The sequence below is a fragment of the Trichechus manatus genome, unplaced genomic scaffold (assembly GCF_000243295.1).
Source record: "Trichechus manatus latirostris isolate Lorelei unplaced genomic scaffold, TriManLat1.0 scaffold00157, whole genome shotgun sequence".
Taxonomy (NCBI): domain Eukaryota; kingdom Metazoa; phylum Chordata; class Mammalia; order Sirenia; family Trichechidae; genus Trichechus; species Trichechus manatus.
Window position 1 is genome coordinate 1,975,266 of NW_004444093.1, and position 22,954 is coordinate 1,998,219.

The 22,954-nt window shown below is 45.6% G+C and overlaps 1 protein-coding gene and 1 pseudogene across 2 annotated transcripts; both read left to right on the plus strand.

The window, feature by feature from the left end:
* The first annotated feature begins 3,062 nt into the window (after positions 1-3,062).
* On the plus strand, positions 3,063-5,536 carry LOC101348971 (glutathione S-transferase theta-2B-like). Of its 2 annotated transcripts, none has more exons than XM_004386162.1 (5): positions 3,063-3,174; positions 3,657-3,744; positions 4,602-4,752; positions 4,835-5,008; positions 5,327-5,536. In XM_004386162.1, the coding sequence occupies exons 1-5, from the start codon at positions 3,063-3,065 to the stop codon at positions 5,534-5,536; spliced, it is 735 nt and encodes a 244-aa protein (XP_004386219.1). The 2 variants fall into 2 exon arrangements, with proteins under 2 accessions (XP_004386219.1, XP_012413788.1); XM_012558334.1 differs by having other exon boundaries at positions 4,835-4,966.
* A 6,860-nt stretch (positions 5,537-12,396) lies between these two features.
* The window catches only part of LOC101345150 (glutathione S-transferase theta-2-like), a 62,082-nt pseudogene continuing 51,524 nt past the window's right edge, over positions 12,397-22,954 (plus strand).

Consider the following 22,954-nt stretch of genomic DNA (forward strand, 5'->3'; position numbering starts at 1 on the left):
TGGATAGGAAGACTCAACATTGTGAAAATGTCAATTCTAGCCAAAGCGATCTACAGATACAATGCAATCCCTATCCAAATTCCAATGGCATTTTTTAATGAGATGGAGAAACAAATCACCAACTTCACATGGAAAGGGAAGAGGCCCCAGATAAGTAAAGCATTACCCAAGAAGAAAAACAAAGTGCGAGGCCTCACACTACCTGATTTTAGAACCTATTATACCACCTTGGTAGTCAAAACAGCCTGGTACTGGTACAATAACAGATATATAGACCAATGGAACAGAATGGAGAATCCAGACATAAATTCATCCACCTACGAGTAGCTGATATTTGACAAAGGCCGAAGGTCCGTTACTTGGGGAAAAGACAGTCTCTTTAACAAATGGTGCTGTCATAACTGGATAACCATCCGCAAAAAACTGAAAAAAGACCCATACCTCACACCATGTACAAAAACTAACTCAGAATAGATCAAAGACCTAAATATAAAATCAAAAACGATAAAGATCATGGAAGAAAAAATAGGGGCAACACTAGGGGCCCTAATACATGGCATAAACAGAATACGAACCATAAGTAACAATGCACAAGCACCAGAAGAGAGACTAGATAACTGGGAGCTCATACATATCAAACACTTAATGCTCATCAAAAGACTTCACCAAAAGAGTCAAAAGACAACCTACAGACTGGGAAAATTTTTTTGGCTACAATAAATCCAATCAGCATCTAATCTCTAAAATCTACAAGATACTGCAAAACCTCAACAACAAAAAGAGAAATAACTCAATTAAAAAATGGGCAAAGGATATGAACAGGCGCTTTGCCAAAGAGGACATTCAGGCGGCTTACAGACCCTTGAAGAAATGCTCATGATCATTAGCCATGGGAGAAATGCAAACCAAAACTACAATGAGATAGCATCTCACCCCAACAAGACTAGCATGAATCCAAAAAACAAAATAATAAATGCTGGAGTGGTTGTGGAGAGACTGAATCACTTATACACTGTTGGTGGGAATGTCAAATGATACAACCACTTTGGAAATTGATTTGGCGTTTCCTTAAAAAGCTAGAAATAGAAGTACCATAGGATCCAGCAATCCTGCACGTTGGAATATGTCCTAGAGAAATAAGAGCCGTCACACGAATAGATATATGCATACCCACGTTCACTGCAGCACTGTTCACAATAGCAAAAAGACGGAAACAATCTAGGTGCCCATCAACGGACAAATGGATAAACAAATTATGGTGGATTTACACAATGGAATACTACGCGATGACGAAGAGCAATGATGAAGCTGTGAAACATCATATAACATGGAGGAATCTGGAGGGCATTATGCTGAGTGAATTTAGTCAGTCACAGAAGGGCAAATATTGCATAAGACCACTATTATAAAAACTCAAGAAAAGGTTTAAACACAGAAGAAAACATTCTTTGATGGTGGGGAAGGAGGGTGAGGGTTATTCACTAACTAGATAGTAGACAAGAATTATTTTAGGTGAATGGAAGGACAGCACACACTACAGGGGAAGTCAGCACAACTGGATTAAACTGAAGCTAAGAAGTTTTCTGAATACAACCAAACATTTCAAGGGACAGAGTAGCAGGGACAGGGGTCTGGGGACCATGTTTTCAGGGGACATCTAGGTCAATTGGCATTACAAAGTTTATTAAGAAAATGTTCTGCATCCTACTTTGGTGAGTGGCGTCTGGGGTCTTAAAATCTAGTGAGCGGCCATCTAAGATGCATCCATTGGTCACAACCCACCTGGAGGAAAGGAGAATGAAGAACACCAAAGTCACAAGGAAAGTATTAGCCCAAGAGACAGAAAGGGCCACATAAACCAGAGATTGCATCAGCCTGAGACCAGAAGGACTAGATGCTGCCCACCTTCTGCCAATGACCGCCCTGACAGGGAACACAACAGACAGTCCCTGATGGAGCAGGAGAAAAGTGGTGTGCAGAACTCAAATTCACGTAAAAAGATCAGACTTAATGGTCTGACTGAGACTGGAGGAACCCCAGAAAGCATGGCCCTCAGACTCTGTCAACCCCGAACTAAAACCATTCCCAAGGCCAACTCTTCAAACAAACATTAGACTGGACTATGGGACATAAAATGATACTCGTGAAGAGGGAGTTTCTTGGCTCAAGTAGATACATGAGACTAAATGGGCAGCTCTTGTCTAGAGGTGAGATGAGAAGGCAGAGTGGGTCAGGTATGATTGAATGGACATGGGAAATCAGGGGTGGAAAGGAGTCTGCTGTCACAGTATAGGGAGAGCAATTAGGGTCACATAACAATGTATGTATAAATTTTTTGTATGAAAGACTAAATTTAGTTGTAAACTTTCACATAAAGTACAACAATAAAATGAAAAACAAAAGTTGATTTGACAATAATTCATAAGACTTATGCTTCCAGCAAAATGGTTGACTAAATATTCAGAAACTTGACAACTATGAAATGCTCCAAATGTTCCTCCTTTTAAATGCCTAGCTGAGCTCTCAGGAAAGGAAGGGAGGCCAAAAATGAAGAAGAGCTCACAGGAGGTGAACCACAGGAGGCCACCTTACCGTGGATTTGATTTGGGGAGAGTGAGTTTTCAGAGATGGTACAATCCCCGGCCCCTCACGGAGATGTCGTCGACCGGAGGCCAGCGCTTCTGGCAGTGTGCACTCGCAGCTTGGGGTAAACCCGGCTCCTGCTCTTAGCAGGCGGGCCGCTTGCGCCCGGGGCGGAACAGAGATCGGGGATCGCCGCGGGGACCTGGGATGGGGCAGGACCCTGGAGAGGAGCCGGGTCGGAGTCCGGCGGCGGGGTGTGAGACAACGGGCGAATGGGCAGAGACCCGGCTGGGGCGAGGAGCGGGGGCGGAGCGGGGCGGGACAAGGGACCATTCCGGGGCTGGGATCCGGGTCGGGCCGGGGCGGGGCACCGACCGGGCAGGGCCGGAGCTGCTATTTCCCGGGATGACCCTGCGTCTGCTGCCGTTGCTGCTAAAGACCGTTGCCACCGCTACCACTGCCGTCATCACCGCCCCGCCATGGGCCTGGAGCTGTACCTGGACCTGCTGTCCCAGCCCTGCCGTGCCGTCTACATCTTCGCCAGGAGGAACGGCATCCCCTTTGAGCTGCGCACCGTGGAGCTGCTCAAAGGTGGGCCCACCTGCTCCCAGGGATCCTACAGGCACCGTGCCCCCCCAGCCCCTCCTCCCTGAGAGCCCCTCAACACCACTCCACAGCCCCCTTCTCCCTAAGCGCCCTTCAATCCGGTGGCTCCTCCAGAGCCTTGTCCTCCCTGAGCACCCCCAATGCCATGGGCCCTCCTGTGTGAATTCGAACTGCCCACCTTTTGGTTACCAGCTGAGTTCAAACCATTTGCGCCAACCCAGTGCTGAGGAAATAACCTCTCTTCATCCAGCCCCTGCTGCTTCTGAATGTGTCCAACGCCCTCACTGTTCCTCCACCCCAGGAAGTGGCAGGGCAGGGCAGCCACCACCACGCTCTGGCTAGGAGGCCGGCCAAGGAGACACACATGAGTGGGCAAACTCAGCCTTCCCATCCCAACCCTGGAGGGGAGGGAGGGCAGAGGGGTGCTGCTTGTGCCCTGCCACCTTTTGTGACCCCCTTCCTCCTAGGGCAGCACATGAGCAAGGAGTTCCTCCGGGTTAACAGCCTGCATAAAGTGCCCACTCTCAAGGATGGCGACTTCATCTTGGCCGAAAGGTGCCCTCTTCCCCCTACTCCTGAGCCTCAGCCCCCCTGGCTCACGGTACTCCTGCTGGCGTTGGGCCCTCCCAGAACACAAGGGCAGCAAGGGGACAGCCTAGGGCAAGTCCAAGGTGACGGGTGGTGTGGCCCGTTCCTTGTCCCTCACTTGTCTCCAGCCTCCTTTTCTGGTGCCAGGCCCTCCCCTGCCCCAGAGTGACAGGACATTAGGAGAGAGGACGAGGAGGGGACATATGTCCAATGTTGGACCAAGAGTAAGTTCAACAAATGGACGCTGGGCAGGGCCTCCTCCCAACTCCTCAGGCCCCGCAGAGTCGGCCCAGCCGCCAACAGGAAGAGAACAGAGGTCAGGCGGCTGCAGGAGTGATGGCGGGGCACCTGGCCAAGGGGACCCACGGCAGACTGAGGACACGCTCCCTTTGCTGACCCCTGGCTCACACATTGAGCCACAAGGGCAGCTTGGCTGAGCACCCACAGTGGGCTCGCCAGACACAGGACTGGCTCCATGGGCCCTGGGAACCCCTTCTGAGCTGTGCCGCATCGGGCAAGTTACTTAACTACTCTGAGCCTCAGTGCAAAAAAGAGGAAAAATCTCTATTCCATAGGCTGCCTGTTGGGTTGTCACAGAGTTGAGGTTCTGAATAGTGCAAAGCAGAGGGCCTCGCCTAGTGTCTGAGACAAAAGAGAAAAGGGTCGGCTTTGGGAGGGAGCAATGAAGGGAGAACAGGAGGCAGTGCCCAGGGTGCTGGGGGTGGGGGAGGCAGGAGGGGAGCCCACCAAGTGCAAAGACACCCCCTGGGGGAACGGGAACAAGACCGGGATTAAGGCCCTCACCGCCTCTGCACCTGCCCCAGCGTGGCCATCCTGATCTACCTGAGCCTCAAGTACCAGACAGAGGCCCACTGGTGCCCCCCCAACATGCAGGCCTGCGCCCGCATCCACGAGTACCTGGGCTTTCACAGCAACTGCATCCGAGACACCTTTGGTGTGCCGTTGTGGACCCAGGTGAGGAGTGCCCTATGTGGGCTGGTGATTCGGACCAGGAAGTGCAAGGGCCACAGGTTGAGCCACCCTCTACCACCCTCAGGTGCTAGCACCACTCATTGGGGCCCAGGTGCCCGAGGAGAAGGTGCGGCGCAATCAGACCTCAATGGACCAGGCGCTGCAGCAGCTGGAGGACAATTTCCTGGGGGACAAGCCCTTCCTTGCCAGCCACCAGGTGACCCTGGCTGACATTATGGCGCTGGAGGAGCTGATGCAGGTGTGCAATCTCGGCCAGTCGGGCAGTGGCTCTGGGCAGCCTTCCTCCCCTTGCCACTCCCATTAGACAGACAGAAACACTGAGGCCCAGAGAGAGCCAGGGGCTTGCCCAGAGTCTCAGCTCATTACGGGCTGAAGTGGAACTGGAACACTGGCCTGCCTCCCAACAGGACAGAAGGTCAGGGCAAGGGGTCATATCTGGCTGCAACCCTGAGGCTAATTATGCCTCCCTGGACTCAAGTGGGGGCTGGGGAGGTGACTGTGTTCTGCCCCATGGAGACCTCAGGACTCCATCACTCTCTCATCTGTGTCCCTGCAGCCCGTGGCTCTCGGCTATAACTTGTTTGAGGGGCGGCCTCGACTGGCTGCATGGCGTGAGCGAGTGGAGGCTTTCCTGGGTGCTGAGCTGTGTCAGGAGGCCCACGGCCCCATCCTGAGCATCCTGGAACAGGTGGCCAACAAGACCATCCCGGTGCCCCCGCCAGAGGTCCATCCAAGTATGTTGCTCCGTATTGCCAGGATCCCCTGAGGGGCTGGGTTCCCCTAAGGGCTAGCTGGTGAGGGCCGAGTAATAAAGATTCATTCTGTTTGTTACTTGTCCACATTCATCTTTTGAGTCCTGCTTCAGTCTCTTTTCTCTGGCTCCAGGAGGGGTTCTGCACAGACATTGCTTTGCCTCAGGTGCAGTGTATATAACCAACAGCAGTCTAAAATCCACTCTATATAAAGAGCTCCTGAAAATTAATAAGATGAAAAACATAATTTAAAAATCAGCAAATGTTATCAGTATTTTAAATACAATAAATGTTCTCAAGTGAGGAGCTAAGAGTTGCTAGTTCTATTACATTGTCATATGTATGGAGAAAAAGTATGTCCCATCACAGTAACTAACCATAGTGACCTCACAGATAATAAGTCAACATATCAGTATTACCAGGGCAGTAAAATATTAAAAAACCAAGTAGAGTTACGGATGATTGCACATAGTAACATTCTTTGAACTCTAGGAAACATAAAAGACAGCTTTTGGCAAGGACTTCTGGCTGACAAGGACAGCTTCATAACAACAGAAAACAGTAGAAGTATACATTGTCACACATATGCATTTATGTTAGCCGGGGTCTAGCCAGGAAAGGGAACCCACACCAGCTATTTCAACAGAAGTTCATATAAAGAATTGGTAATCAGGAGTCCTAGGTGTACAAACAGTGTAGGTACTCGGCTGCTAACCAAAAGGTTAGAGGTTGGAGTCCACCCAGAGGCACCTTGGAAGAAAGGCCTGGCGATCTACTTCTATAAGATTATAGCCATTAAAAACCCTATGGAGCAGTTCTATTGTGACACACAGGGGTCTTCATGAATCAGAATCAACTCCACAGCAACTGGTAACTGGTGACCAGGTTACAAATTCTAAAAAAGCAGAGATAACCCAGATTTTCATGGAGGCAGCCACTGCAGCAAGGAGCTACCACCCCAAGGGCTGGGACACCAAGGGAGGAAATTGGTATTATCAAAAGCTAGATGCTGGAGGAGGGTCCCTGGAGCTGGAACTTGGACATCTGAGGAGGGTGCTCCTCAGCAGGTGTTGATGCCTCTGGAACTCCAAGGAGGGCCCTGTGGCCCTGGGACCAGACGTCTGAGGGAGACACCAGGTGGATGGTGCTGATGTCCCTCAGGGTGAAGGAAGTCTGGAAGTCTTGGCAAAGCTGCAAACCAGATCCAACCGCTGTTGCTGGAGTGAATGGCCACACCAGAGTGAAGACCCACTGTTGCGGTGATGCTGATAGTGCCAGAACCCTCCAGCCCCCTCCTCAATTTACCGCATGTGGTGTTTTTAGGACAGGTCTTAACGTTGACTCTGATACCCCACGGTGCATGGCAATGCCAGCTAATTCTGAATTCCAGATGTCTCCAGACGTCTCACAATTCCTTGCATCCACACAATGGTCTAAGTCCATCTGATGGAGAAGCTAGTAGCTGATTGCCATTCTGTGGCCATTTCTGCACAACCTCTTTCCATTACCACTCCTATGCAATGACCCACTGCTATTCACATCTTCCTGAAGCTGACTACTATGGACTGTGGGCTGGGGCTGGGTGACAGGAGGGCAGAAATCAAGTCTGGGCTCTGCTGGAATCCAGGTGTAGGGGAGAGCCCAGTACTCAGAGCTCAGCTGGGGAATGGCCTAGGGGCCAGTGGCTCAACCCAGGACGCGAGAGAGAAAGTCTCCCACCAAGGATCTCCTCCCGCCTGAGGAAGTGCCTGGCAGCATGCCCAAGGCCTCTCAGCCCCAGGAGTGGCTGGTGCCGAACAAGTGGCTTCAAGCTCAAGAGACCAGGTAGCTGCAAGGCTTTGGCAGAGGCCTAACAAATTGCTGTCTCATGCGTCAAAGGCGGGAGGTGACTGGGCCTGCCTCCAATTTAAGGATTATTGCTGCAACCATGGAAATACCCTCACTGCCCCTACTTGGGAAGGCAATGACTTGAGTCACATCCTTTAGTAAGATTGTGACTCATGATATATCCCTAATCCTGCCTCATTAAAACAACCTCAGGCACTGAGGCTAGGATTCACACACGTTAAATAGTGCCGGATATTTACATCAAATCACAAAATGGAGGACAAACATATAATTCTGGGAATCATGGCCTAGCCAGGTTGACACAGGACTCCAACCATCAGCAAATGAAGTCGTGCCACATCAGCAAATGAAGGTCCTGAAAGCTTGACTCCATCCTCATCATTAAGGTCGACTCTAATTTGAGGAGTCACCTCTTTACCAGTTGAATTTTGAGTGCCTTCCAACCTGAGGGACTCATCTTCCAGCCCTATATCAGACAATGTTCTACTGCTATTGGTAAAGTTTTCACTGGCTAATTTTTTTCAGAAGTAGCCTGCCAGGTCCTTCTTCCTAGTCTGTCTTAATCTGAAAGTTCAACTGAAACCTGTCCACCATGGATGACCCTGTGCTGGTATCTGAATACTGTTGACATAGCTTCCAGCATCACATCAACACGCAGGCCCCCACAGTACAACAAACTGACAAACATGTAGGGGGATGGTTAGAAGGGCCATATTAAGTAATTCATTGCACTGTAGGTGCCATCGAGTTAATTCTGACTCAGAGAGACCCTGTGTACAACAGAACGAAACACTGCCCTGTTCTGTGTCATCCTCAAAATTGTTGCTGTGTTTAAACCCACTGTTGTAACCATTGTGTCAATCCATCTCATTGAGGGTCTTCCTCTTTTTCTGTGACCCGCTACTTTACCAGGTATGATATCCTTCTCCAGGGACTGGTTCCTTCTGATAACATGCCCAAAGTACGTAAGAAGAAGTCTCACCATCCTTGCTTCTAAGGAGCATGCTGGCTGTGCTTCTTCAAGACAGATTTGTTTGTTCTTTTAGCAGTCAATGGTATATTCAATATTCTTGCAACACCATAATTCCAATGCATCAATTCTTCTTTGATCTTCCTCATTCATTGTCCAGCTTTGGCATGCATATGAGGAGATTGAAAATACCACGGTTTGGGTCAGGTAGGTGCACCATAGTCCTCAAAGTGACATCTTTGGTTTTTAACACCTTAAAGAAGTCTTTTGCAGTAGATTTGCCCATTGCAATATGTATGATTTCTTGTCTGCTCCTTCTGTGGGTGTTGATTTTGGATCTAAGTAAAATGAAATCATTGACAACTTCAATATTTTCTCTGTTTATCATGATTTCACTTATTGGTCCTCTTGTGAAGATTTTTGTTTTCTTTATGTTGAGGTGTAATCCATACCTAAGGCTGTAGTCTTTGATCTTCCTCAGTAAGTGCTTCAAGTCCTCTTCACTTTCAGCAAGCAAGATTGTGTCATCAGTGTACCTAAAGTTGTTAATGAGTCTTCCTCCAATCCTGATGCTGGGTTCTTCTTCATATAGCCTAGTTTTCGAATTATTTGTTCAGCATACAGATTGAATAAGTATGGTGAAAGGATACAACCCTAACTCACACCTTTCCTGATTTTAAGCCACGCAGTATTCCCTTGTACTGTTTAAATGACTGCCTCTTGGTCTATGTAAATGTTCTGCATGAGCACAATTAAGCATTCTGGAATTCCCATTCTACCCAGTGTTATTCGTAGTTTGTTAGGATCCACACAGTCGAATGCCTTTGCACAGTCAATAAAACACGGGTAAACATCCTTCTGGTATTCTCTGCCTTCAGCCAAGATCCATCTGATATCAGCAATGATATCTTCATTCCACATCCTCTTCTGAATTCTGCTTGAGTTTCTGGCAATTCCCGGTGTAGTGCTGCAACTGCTTTTGAGTTATCTTCAGCAAAATTTTACACCTTCTCCTCACTTATTGACTATCTTGTTATCTGACATTTCACATTTATGATAAAAGTAAAATAATCTACTATCTGACTATTTTGCACATTAACAACGTATACCTGACAGTAATGAATGCCAAAGTGTGAGGTGACAGTAATGCTGACTGTGATGGTTAAGGTTATGTGTCAGCTTGGCTGGGCCATGATTGTCACTGGTTTACCAGTTACGTAAAGATGTAATTTGACAGCTATGCAATGATGTGATTTAGCAGTTATGTAATGATGTAGTTATCCTCCATTTTGTTTTCTGATGTGGTCATACTCCATCTTTGTTCTCATAAGGCAGATTTTTGCATAACGACCTGGTCTTTGGAACCTAACTGTGTTGGTAAGTGAGGAGCAGGTGTACCTGTGTGTGATATTAATGATATTGTTCAATAATTTCTGCCTTCTGTTGGATCACCTTTCTTTGGAATGGGCACATATATGGATCTCTTACAGTCGATTGGCCAGGCAGCTGTCTTCCACATTTCTTGGCATAGACTAGTGTACGCTTCCAGCATTGCATCCATTCGTTGAAACATCTCAATTGGTATTCTGTCAATTCCTGGAGCCTTGTTTTTTACCAATACCTTCAGTGCAGCTTGGACTTCTTCCTTTAATACCATCAGTTCTTGATTATAAACAGCCTCCTGAAATGGTTGAACATCGACCAATTCTTTTTGGTACAGTGACTCTGTGTATTCCTTCCATCTTCTTTTGAAGCTTCCTGTGTTGTTGAATATTTTGCCCATACCTGTTGCCGTCATGTTGATTTTGACTCATAGCTACCCTATAGGACAGAGTAGAACTGCCTCATAGGTTTTCCAAGGAGCAGCTGGTGGATTTGAACTGCCAACCTATTTTGCCCATAGAATCCTTCAATATTGCAACTCGAGGCTTGAATTCTTTCTTCAGTTCTCTTAGCTTGAGAAATGTCAAGCGTATTCTTCCCTTTTGGTTTTCTATCTCCAGGTCTTTGCACATTTCATTATAATACTTTACTTTGTCTTCTTGTGTCCCACTTTGAAATTTTCTTTTCAGCTCTTTTACTTCATCATTTCTTCCACTCACTTTAGCAACTCTGTTTTCAACAGCAAGTTTCAGAGTCTCTTCTGACATCCATTTTGGTCTTTTCTTTCTTTCCTGTCTTTTTAATGACCTTTTGCTTTCTTCATATAGGATGTCCTTGACGTCATTCTGCAACTTGTCTGGTCTTCGTCATTAGTGTACAATGCATCAAATCTGTTCTTGCAATGGTCTCAAAATTCAGGTGGAATGTATTCAAGGTTGTAATTTGGCTTTTGTGGGCTTTTTAAAAAAATTTTTCAGCTTCAATTTGAACTTGTATATGAGCAATTGATGGTCTATTCCACAGTCTACCCCTGGCCTTCTTCTATTGAGCGTCTTCATCTTCTCTTTCCACAGATGTAGTCGATTTGATTCCGGTGTATTCTGTCTGGCGAGATCCATGTGCATAGTAGCCATTTATGTTGTCGAAAAAAGACATTTTCAATGAATAGATCGTTGGTCTTGCAAAACTCTATCGTGCATTCTCCAGCATTATTTCTATCACCAAGACCATATTTTCCAACTACTGATCCTTCTTTTTTGTTTCCAGCTTAGCATTCTAATCACCAGTGTTTATCAATGTATCTTGATTGCATGTTTGATGAATTTCAGACTGCAGGAGTTGGTAAAAATCTTCAGTTTCTTCATCTTCAGCATTAACAGTTGGTGCATAAATTTGGATAATATTCGTATTAACTGGTCTTCCTTGTACCATAGGGTGTTGAAGACTGTGGTCTTGCAGAAGCAGATCTCCAGGCCTGTCTTCTGAGGTGTCTCTGGGTGGGTTCAAACCACCAACCATTTGGCTAGTAATTGAACACTTAACCGTTTGTGCCTCAGATCACCCACAGAAGGGCCAGAGGCTGACATGCTGCAGTTCTTGGATGTACAAAGGTGTCACTGCCAACTGACAAATGGTCTCCTTAATAACCTGTTTGAGGGAACAACCTGCCTCTCAGAGCCTGGGTGCCCCCTGTGCCTATGTGTGCCATTCCCAAACTGAAGCACCCCTGAGGGACTCTCCCCATGCAGCTGTCCTGTCCTGGGTTGCTTGGTGTGTGGCTTCTCTCTACAGTCCCATTCTGGCTACCCTATCCCTTTCAGAGAGTCTTCACACCTTGGGGGACACCCGGACACCCCAGCCTACTTTCCTGGGCAGGCCTGGTTTTTCCCTCACCCAAAGTTTGACTTAGTTAAAATTGGAACTATTATTCCCTGTCCTTGAGTATAAAGAATGTGACCCAGCTGGAGCAACAAGGACACATCAACGGGGCCTTGAGGTATAAAAACAATAGCTAGGACAATCTTGGAAAATATCTTTTAGGAAACCTTTCACATAAACAAATACTTAGCACATAAAACCCCTTGCCGTCGAGTGTACTCTGACATCATGGGGGTGGTAGAGTCCCTGGGTCACCCTGCAGAAGGAGGGGGCAGAAGAGACTCCCCAGAAGTGACCTAGAATCCCAAACAGGTGCCCTTGGCAGAGGGCTAAGCTGAGCTAGACCAGGGGCCTGAGGATAGGGTTTGTCTGGTGTCTGGAACATCCAGTTTGGAGAAGGTAGGGCCCAGGGCACCGGTGGAGGTGGGCCAGGCTGAGGAAGGAGGCTTCAGAGTCTGGGTATGTGAATGGGGTAGGGACAGGGTTGACTCCTGGGTGCTGGGGGGAGGGGAAAGGAGGAGGAGGCCTATCAAATGGCAGAGACCTCCTTTGCAGAGGCCTGCAGGTCTGTGCCAGGATGGGGGATGCTGGGCTAGCAGGTCCTCACACCCACTGTGCCTGTCCCCACCCTGCCATGTGATCATCCAGCTTACCCTGGGCCACAAATACCAGTTTATGATTCACTGGCACCGTCTGGTCCAAGGCACATGTCTGTATGGGTGAGTATGTGAGCTGGCTGCCAGCTGCATCCAGGTCACCTTGGGTGTGTCCATGAGGACTCAGGAGATATGGGCAATGAGGGGTGTGGGCAAGGCTCAAGGTGCCGGGGAGGTGGGGCTACAGCAAGCCAGCCCTCTGCCTCCCCTCTTCTGGGTGCCAGTCCTGCACATGGGCCTGAAGGTGCCAAGGGGAAGCTGGCCCTTAGCCAGCTGCCAGTGACCAGCGCTGTAACCACCAGAGGGCAAGGTCCTGGTGGATGGGCCTTTCTTGCTGGCGGCCAGGTGACCCTGGTCAGCCTCTTGGAGCTGGAGGAGTGAATGCCGCTGCAGGTGTGGGCTCAGAGCAGCCAGCAGCCTCCCTGCACTGACCCTGCTTGGGGGTCAGGGCCCCTTCCATTTGATAAATGAAGCACCCCTGCCTCTTGCAGCCCCTGAGCGAGCAGTGGGATCCCTCGCTGGCTGTCACCCTGACCTGGCCTCAGGTGGGGTCTGTGAAGTGGGCTGGTGTTCCCGCAGCCCATGGTCCTTGGTTGCAATGTAGTTGAGGGGCAGCTGCAGCTGGCAGTAAGACAGCAGGAGTGAGGCTTTCCTGGGTACCTGGGCAGACAGCCAACCAGACACTCCCAGAGCCTCCACCAGAGCTGCACCAGTGGGTCCTGCTGCAAATCAAGGGTTGTGGTGGGGCCGCAGGCTGATGGATGGGAGACACAGTAAAGTGCCGGTTCTTGTCCATCGCCCTGGATTGTTTTGCCTGCCTCTGAGTCTCACTCTTGGTTGAAGTGATGAACTAGGAGATGAGCGATGGCCTTGCTTCACCTCCCTCCCACCCCATCTCAGTCTCCCGTCTTGCTTTCCTGTGGCCCTGACCCCATATGGGAAATCCTGCTGAGGCTGCTGGGCTGAGGGTAGCAGGCCAGGCTGGTTCTGTGCCAGCTTCCTGCCCGAAGCCTCCTGGGGACAGCTCATTCCCCTGGCTCCTTACCTGCCTGCCTGTGTTCAGGGAAGCAGGTGGGTGAGGCAGGCCACCCTGAGCTGCCCGCCCTGCTGGGGAAGGGCCTGTGCTTTCCGTGCCCCCTCTGCAGTCAGGGATTCCCAGGGACTCTGTCTGGGCTGATGGTCTTACTGGGGGCCAGGTTTGCACCAGCCACAGTCCCAGGGCTCGCTGGCGGTGGCGCTCTGCTTGATCCCATCAGAGCTGCCAAGGGGTGCGTGGGCCAGGCTTGGCTGTGTGCTGACCCTGGGGCCAGGATAGGTCAGCCCACCATGTCCCATGGCCTGTGAGTGTGTGAGTGTATGTGGGGGAGGGGAGTGAGAGAGGCGTGGGAGGGGAGTGGGCGCTTGAGAGGTGTAGGGGTGGACAGCACTTGGAGAATGAGGGAGAGGTGGCCCAGACACCTCTCAGGGTCTTGCCTGAACCCCAGAAGCCAGGGTGCCGTGCCTGAGGTGGGGTGCATTGGAGGAGGAAGAAGATGGTAAGCTGAGGATTGGCTGCATGGAGGCGAGGTGTCTGTGAGATTTCAGGTCAGTTCCTCTTGTCTGGAGAGCCTGGGCTCAAGGTGCAGGGGGAACACGTGTGTGTGTATTTGAGTGCATGTGTGTGCATGTGCTCTTGTGCATGACTGCATGAGTGTGTGATTGTATGTGTGAGTATGAGCATATGAGTGAGTGTGCTTGTGCATGCATACCTGTGACATAGTGTGTGTGCATGTGTGCATGTATATGTGGTTATGTGTGCATGCATGTGTGAGTGTATGAACATATGAATGTGTGTATGTGTGTGTGGGTGCATATATATATGACAGTGCATGAGTGTGTGACTGCATGTGTGTTTGAGCATGTGAGTGTGAGCATACATGCATGTATATAACATAGTAGGTGAATGTGCATGTGTGCATGTGTGTGTGCATGTGTGAGTGTGAGCAAGCACGTGAATGTTTGAGTGTATGAACATCAGTGTGAGTGTGTATGAGTGCATGTGTATGCACGTGCATATTTGTATGACTGCATGAGTGTATGCGAGTTCATGTGTTTAAGCATGTGAGTGTGAGCATGCATGCATATGTGTGACATAGTGTGTGAGTATGTGTTTTTTTGTGCATGTGTGTGTGGTTCTCTGTGTGCATGTGTGAGTGAGCATGTGAGTGTGTGTATGTATATGTGTCAGTGTGTTTGAACGTGCTTGTGTCCTGCACGCTACGGCAAGTGTTACAGCTCTTTAGCACTGCAGTCGGCTAGAAAGCCTCCTGCCAGAAGGCACTCAGTTCTCTTGCTCCAGCGGTTGGCAAACTCACTGCAGCTGACTACTGGTCCCATGCTGCTGCTGTCTCGTAACACTGCCGCCTCTAGTGTAAAAGCTCTCTACTGTGACAGCTGTCTCCTGAGTCTAGGAGATTCTCAGTGCAGGATCCCTGGCTCCAAAGGACATGCTTGGCTCCTGGCTCTTCTTCTTGATGGTAGTGAGGTCCCTCCTCAACCTCTGGGATTGGCTCTTTTTTAAGCCTAGTGGGATGGCAAAATTGACCAATCCCCTTGGTGAGTCAGAGGCACCTTATTTGCATATCCCAGTCAATCGAGGCAAGAATTTTACACCTTAATGCATAGTCCCACTCAATTATTTTGTGGGAGTTATAAGACCATGACCAGAAAGGCCATATGAAAGGAGAAACCCATTGCCCTGCACCACCTTAATCTTTATTTTCAGAAGTGTCTTGGCTACTGTGGATTCTCTTCTCTGTCAATTTTAGAAGTAGCTGGTCAAGTTCCATGAAAAATTCTGTTGGGATTTTGATTGAGATTTCATTCACTTTGTACATTAATTTGAGAGAGAATTGACATCTTTAAGATGTTGTCATTTTATCATGAATGTAACGTATCATTATTTAGTTGCTGTCGAGTTGATTCCGACTCATGGCGAACCCATGTGTACAGAGTAGAACTGCTCTATAGAGTTTCAAGGCTATGATCTTTCAGAAGCAGATCGCCAGGCCTGTCTTCTGAGATGCCTCTGGGTGGGTTTGAACTACCAACCTTCAGGCTAGTAGTTGAGCACTAGACCACTTGCACCACCCAGGGACTCCAACCTAGCATATATCTCCACTTACTAGGTCATCGTTAACGGTTTTCAAAAATGTTTTGTAATTATCTCCGTAAAGGTAATGCATATCTTAGCTCAGACTTATTCCTAGGTAACGTATGTTTACTTTTTGGTGTTATTCTAAATGGCATCTGTTGTTTGTTATTGTATTTTACATTTTAAAGGAAGAAACTTTTTCAGAAGGTTATAAACTGTGCCAATGATGTTGCCACTTCTTAAAACACATTTCAGAATGATTCTTAATAATAATTAACTCGAAAATGGTGGTATGCTTTAAGTATCCTCAGCAACAGGAAATCTTCACTCTTTGACCACACACTTTAGTTGTTTTTTAAATAATATTTTATTGTACTCTCAGTGAAGTTTACACAGCAGTTTAGGTTCCCATTAAACAATTTCTACACAAGTTGTTCAGTGACATTAGCTACATTCTTCATAATGTGTGAACATTCTCAATTCTCATTTTTTTCTGTTCTGGTTGTTCCGTTTCCATTAATCTAGTTTCTGTATTCCCTTACATTCTCATCTTTATTTTAAAGTAATTGTTGACCATTCGATCTCATATGGAGCCTTGGTCATATGAGGTCAGCAGTTTGAATCCACAAGCTGCTCCTTGGAAACCCTATGGGGACAGTTCTACTCTGTCCTATAGGAATTAACTCAATGGTAACAGGTTTTTTGGTCTCATATAGGTGATTTTTTAAAAGGAGGACAATACTTAAGAGTGAGATTCATTATTTTTTGAGCCAAGCTGCTTTTTAGCTGCAAGGTGACTGCAGGGGTTAGTTTCAGTTCAAGGTTTGAAGAGTATCTCAGGGAAATAGTCATGGGGAGTCCTCCAGTCTCAACCAGTCCAGTAAGTATGGTTTTTTTTGTTTGTTTTTTAGAAATTTGAGGTTCTGTTCCACATTTTTTTCCCATTCTATCAGGGTCCATTTATTGTGGCCCTGATTAAAATGGTCAGTAGTGGTAGCTGGGCACCACCTAGTTCTTCGGGTCTCAGGGTAGAGGAGGCCATGGTTTACGTAGACTATTTGTCCTGTAAACTAGTTTCTTCTTTGAGTCTTTGGTTTTCTTCTTTCTCTTTTGTTCCTGATAAGTACAGACCAATAGTTGTATCTTAGATTGCTGCTCACAAGCTTTTAAGACCCCAGACACTACTCATCAAACTAGGATGAACTATATTATGCCAATGGACTGAGATGTCCCATAAGACTGTGGTCCTAATTCTTCAAATCCAGAAATTCAATCTCGTGAGGTGTTTGGTTAAGTCTAAGAAGTATCTATACCTGTGCCCCCTATGTGTTTTATTATATACACGAATATATGTGCATAGAGTTACATAGATGCATATACATGTACATATGCATACATTTATTGTGTGGATTCCCCCTCGCATCTGTCAGTTTGTTGTACTGTAGAGGCTTGCTTGTTGTTGTGATGCTGGAAACTATGCCCAAACCAAAAAACTAAACCCATTGCTGTTGAGTTGATTCTGACTCAGTGCCACCAGTGCTCAAATATCAGCAGAGTTACCTATGGCAGACAGGTTTCAGCTGAGCTTCCAGACTAAGACAGACTAGGAAGAAGGACCTAGCAGTCTACTTCTGAAAAAAAGTAGCCAGTGAAAACCTTCTAAATAGCAGTGGAACATTGTCTGATATAGTGCTGGAATATGAACCGCTCAGGTTGGAAGGCACTCTGGGGAAGAGCTGCCTACTCAAAGTAGTGTCAACCTTAATGAAGTGGATAGAGCCAAGCTTTCAGGATCTTCATTTGCTGATGTGGCATGGTTCCAAATGAGAAGAAACAGCTGCAAACATCCATTAATAATCAGAACATGGAATGTATGAAGTATGAATCTAGGAAAATAGGAAATCATCAAAAATGAAATGGAATGCATGAACATCAATATTGTAGGCATTTGTGAGCTGAAATGGACTGGTATTAGCCATTTTGAATCAGACAATTCTATGGTCTACTATGCTAGGAATGACAAATTGAAGAGCAATGATGTTGCACTCATTGTCACAAAGAACATTTCAAGATCTATTCTGAAGTACAGTGCTGTCAGTGATAGGAAAATATCCATACACCTGCAAAGAAGGCCAGTTAATACGACTATTATCCAAATTTACACACCAACCACCAAAGCCAAAAATCAAGAAATTGAAGATTTTTACAAACTTCTGCAGTCCGAAATTGATCAAACATGCAGTCAAGATGCATTGATAGTTATTGGTGATTGGAATCAGAAAGTTGGAAACAAAGAAGATGGTTGGTAGTTGGAAAATATGGCCTTGGTGATACAAATGATGCCAGAGATTGCATGATAGAATTTTGCAAGACCAATGACTTCTTCATTGCAAATACCTTTTTTCAACAACATAAACAGTGACTATACACTTAGACCTTGCTGGATGGAATATACAGGAAACAAATCGACTACGTCTGTGGAAAGAGATGACGGAAAAGCTCAATATCATTAGTCAGAACAAGGCCAGGGGCCGATCTGCAGAACAGACCATCAATTGCTCACATGCAAGCTCAAGTTGAAGCTGAAGACAATTAGAACAAGTCCAGGAAAGCCAAAGTACGAGCTTGAGTATATCCCACCTGAATTTAGAGGCCATCTCAAGAATAGATTTGACCCATTGAACACTAACAACCAAAGACCAGACGAGTTGTGGAATGACGTCAAGGACATCATACATGAAGAAAGCAAGAGGTCATTAAAAAGGCAGGAAAGAAAGAGAAGACCAAAATGGATGTCAGAAGAGACTCTGAAACTTGCTTCTTGAACGTCCAATAGCTAAAGCAAATGAAAGAAATGATGAAGTAAAAGAATTGAACAGAAGATTTAAAAGGGCAGCTTTAGAAGACAAAGAAAAGTATTATAATGACATGTGCAAGAGCTGGAGGTAGAAAACCAAAACAGAAGAACATGTTCGGCATTTCTCAAGCTGAAAGAACTGAAGAAAAAATTCGAGCCTCGAGATGCAATATTGAAGGATTCTATGGGCAAAATACTGAATGATGCAGGAAGCATCAAAAGAAGATGGAAGGAATACACAGAGTCATTATACCAAAAAGAATTGGTTATGTTCAATCATTTCAGGAGGTTGCAGATGATCAAGAACTGATGATACTGAAGGAAGAAGTCCAAGCTGCACTGAAGGCACTGGCAAAAAACAAGGCTCCAGGAATTAACGAAATACCAACTGATATATTTCAACAAATGGTTGCAGCACTGGAAACGCTCACTCATCCATGCCAAGAAATTTGGAAGACAGCTACCTGGCCAACCGACTGGAAAAGATCCATATTTATGCCTATTTCCAAGAAAGGTGATCCAACCGAATGCGGAAATTATCAAACAATATCATTAATATCACATGCAAGTAAAATTTTGCTGAAGATCATTCAAAAGCAGTTGCAGCAGTACATTGGCAAGGAGCTGCCAGAAATTCAAGCCGGATTCAGAAGAGCACATGGAACAAGGCATATCATTGCTGATGTTAGATGAAGCTTGCCTGAAAGCAGAGAACACCATAAAGATGTTTACCTGTGTTTCATTGACTATGCAAAGGCATTCGACTGTGTGGATCATAACAAATTATAAATAACATTGTGAAGAATGGGAGTTTCAGAACACTTAATTGTGCTCATGAGGAACCTGTACATATATCAAGAGGCAGTTGTTTGAACAGAACAAGGGGATACTGCATGGTTTAAAGTCAGGAAAGGCATGTGTCAGGGTTGTATTCTTTCACCATACTTGTTCAATCTGTATGCTGAGCAAATAATCTGAGAAGCTGGACTATACAAAGAGAACAGGGCATCAGGATTAGAGAAAGGCTATTTAACAACCTGCATTATGCAGACAACACAACTTCACTTGCTGAAAGTGAAGAGGACTTGAAGCACTTACTGATGAAAATCAAAGCCTATAGCCTTCAGTATGGATTACACCTCAACATAAAGAAAACAAAAATCCTCACAACAGGATTGATAAGCAACATCATGATAAATGGAGAAAAAATTAAAGTTGTTAAGGATTTCATTTTACTTGGATCCACAATCACCACCCATGGAAACAGCAGTCAAAAAATCAAAAGACACATTGCATTGGGCGAATCTGCTACAAAAGATCTTTTTAAACTGTTAAAAAGCAAAGATTTTTAAGGACTAAGGTGTGCCTGACCCAAGCAATGGTGTTTTTGATCACCTTATATGCATGCAAAAGCTGGCCAAAGAATAAGGAAGATAGAAGAACTGATGCCTTTGAGTTACGGTGTTGGTGAAGAATATTGAATATAACATAAACTGCCAGAAGAACCACCAAATCTGTCTTGGAAGAAGTACAGACAGAATGCTCATTAGAAGCAAGGATAGTGAGACTTCATCTCACATACTTTGGACATGTTATTAAGAGGGGCCAGTCCCTGGAGAAGGACATGATGCTTGGTAAAGTAGAGGGTCAGTGAAAAAGAGGAAGACCTTTGTCATGGTTTGAGTTATGTCCCCCCAAAAATGTGTGTATCAATTTGGCTGGGCCATGATTCCCAGAATTGTGTGGTTGGCCTCCATTTAGTGATAGTAATTTTATGTTAAAGAGGATTAGGGTGGGATTGTAACACCACCTTTACCCAGGTCACATCCAATGTAAAGGGAGTTTCCCTGGGGTGTGGCCTGCACCACCTTTTATCTCTCAAGAGATAAAAGGAAAGGGAAGCAAGCAGAGAGCTGGGAACCTCTATACCATCAAGAAAGCAGTGCCAGGAGCAGAGCGCATCCTTTGGACCAGGGTCCCTGCACCAAGAAGCTCCTAGTCCAGAGGAACATTGATGAGAAGGCCGACAGAGAGAAACAGCCTTCCCCTGGAGCTGACGGCCTGAATTTGGACTTTCAGCCTACCTTACCGCGAAGAAATAAACTTCTCTTCGTTAAAACCATCCACTTGTGGTATTTCTGTTATGGCAGCACTAGATGACTAAGACAACCCTCAACAAGATAAATTAACACAGTGGCTGCAACAATGGACTCAAGTATAACAACAATCATGAGGATGGCACAGGACTAGGCAGTGTTTCATTCTGTTGTACGTAGGGTTGCTATGAGTTGGAACCAACTCGACAGCACCTAAAACCAACAACAATTGTTATGGATTGAGTTGTGTCCCCTAAAATGTGTGTCAACTTGGCTAGGTCATGATTTCCAGTTTGTGTGGTTGTCTCCCATTTTGTAATATGATCTAATTTTCCCATGTGTTATAAATTCTACCTCTATGATGTTAATGAGGCAGGATTAGAGGCAGTTATGTTAATGAGGCAGTACATAATCTACAAGATTAGGTCATATCTTGAGTCAATCTCTTTGGAGATATAAAAGAAAGAAGCAAGCATAGACATAGAGGGACCTCCTGCAACCAAGAGTAAAGAGCCGGGAGCAGAGCACGTCCTTTGAACCCAGGGTCCCTGTGCTGAGAATCTCCTATTTCCAGGGGAAGATTGATGACAAGGACTTTCCCCAGAACCTACAGAGAGAGAAAAACTCCTTCTGGAGCTGGCATCCTGAATTTGGACTTCTAGCCTCCTAGGCTGTGAGAGAATAAATTTCTCTTTGTTAAAGCCATCCACTTGTGGTATTCCTGTTATAGCAGCACTAGATAACTAAGATATCTATACATGCACTTATATATACATACCTATACACATACATGGAGCTCTGGTGGTGCAGTGGTTAAGACCTTGGCTGCTAACCAGAAGGTTAGCCGTTTGAATCCTTGGAAACCTTATGGGGTAGTTCTACACTGACCTATAAGGTCGCTATGAGTCTGAATCGACTCGATGGCAATAGTTTTTTTTTTTTTTTTAATACACATATATGCTTACATACATACATATATACAGCATATGTATTTTTTGGTTATTTTTGCTGTCACACACATGAGTTTTGGTAAAAGCTACCAGACTTCAGACCTTGCTTCCAAGGTCATATTTCTCTATATCTGAAGAACATCCTTTAGGAGTTCTCCAGGGAGGATCTGTTAGTAGTAAGATTAGTTGTTCCTCTGAAAATATCTATCCTTATTTTGCCCTCATTCTTAAGAGATTTTGCTAGGTATATGATTCCAGGTTAACAATTGTCTTCTTCCAGCACTTTTTTTCCCCTTGCAGCATTTTAAAGATATTAATTCCACTGTTATCTAAATTCATATGGTTCTTTTAAGAAGTCCACAGTTTAATAGTTTACCTTTGTTCTGTTATATAGTTTTTTTCTCCTAAAAGCTTCTCTTTGTCTTTGGTATTCTGTAGTTTTACTACAATGTGTCTAGGTTTGGATTTATCCTTTTTTATATATATATATATCCTGCTTGAGAATTGTTTTTCCTTAATTTGAGGATTCCTGTCTTTCATCAATTAAAAAAATTCTCAGCCTCGTGTATTCAATATTATCTCTTCCCACCCTCTCGTCTACTTCTGGAACTTTAATTCCATATATGTTGGACCTCATTATATGCTCCTGTATCTTAACTTCTCTTTCATAATTTTATCTTTTCTGTCTGTGTGCTACATTCTAGGTTACCTCTCCCGATGTATCTTTTAGTTCACTAATTCCCTCTTCAGCTATTTTTATGTTCAGTTACTATTATTTTTATTGCTAGAAGTCTTATTTTGTTCCTTTTCAAAATTTTCAGGTCTTTTCGGCAGTCTCTTGTTCCTTGCTCATGTTTTAAACTCTATCTTTAATTTTATAAACAAAATATAGAATACACAATATGTATCCTGAAAATATTTAAACTCCAATATCTAGAGTCATAGTGAGGTTTATTTCTGCCTTTTGCTTTTACTGTTGACTCTTGGCCGTGGTGGATTGTTTTCTCCTGTAGTTTGTGACTTGCTTGTGAGGTTATATGTAAGCATCTGGATTTTATAGATGAGAATACTGAGAGGCCCGGTTACAAGCAGGGGCTGGTGGGGGGGTCCCTCTAAAGAGGATTTATATCAGCTTCCAAAAAGTGCCTTAAGAGTGCTGCCAACCTGAGATCACAGAAAGTTAACTGGTTGTCTTGGGGTTTCCCGGACTGTTTAAGTAGTATCAGGAGTGATTTGTTTTTTTGTTTTCGCCAAAATGCTAGGCCAAGACTAACTTTGTCATCTGCCTTTGCCAGTGAGCAGGTCCCTCAGGTTCTGGCACTGTGTGGGGTCTCAGTACAACAGCCCCCCATAACACAAGCCCTAAAGCTCTAGGTCATAGAGAAGGACATGTGCTCCCAGGGCAGTTGCCTTCCCCTGCCCCTAACCCAGACTACCTTGGTTTTTAGCCCCTTCATAATTTTCAGCCTTAAAAGATGCTCTTATTTTGTTATAAACTCAGCTATGTCTTTTAAAAGATGTTCTAGTATATCTAGCATTTTGAGGTAATTTCCAGCAGCAGGACTTTTCAGCCTATCCACTCCCCTTAGTACTGCTGTGTATTTTTCAAAGCCTGTCTGTGGCGTCACACTAGATTCTCTTTGATTTCCCCGTCCAGACCT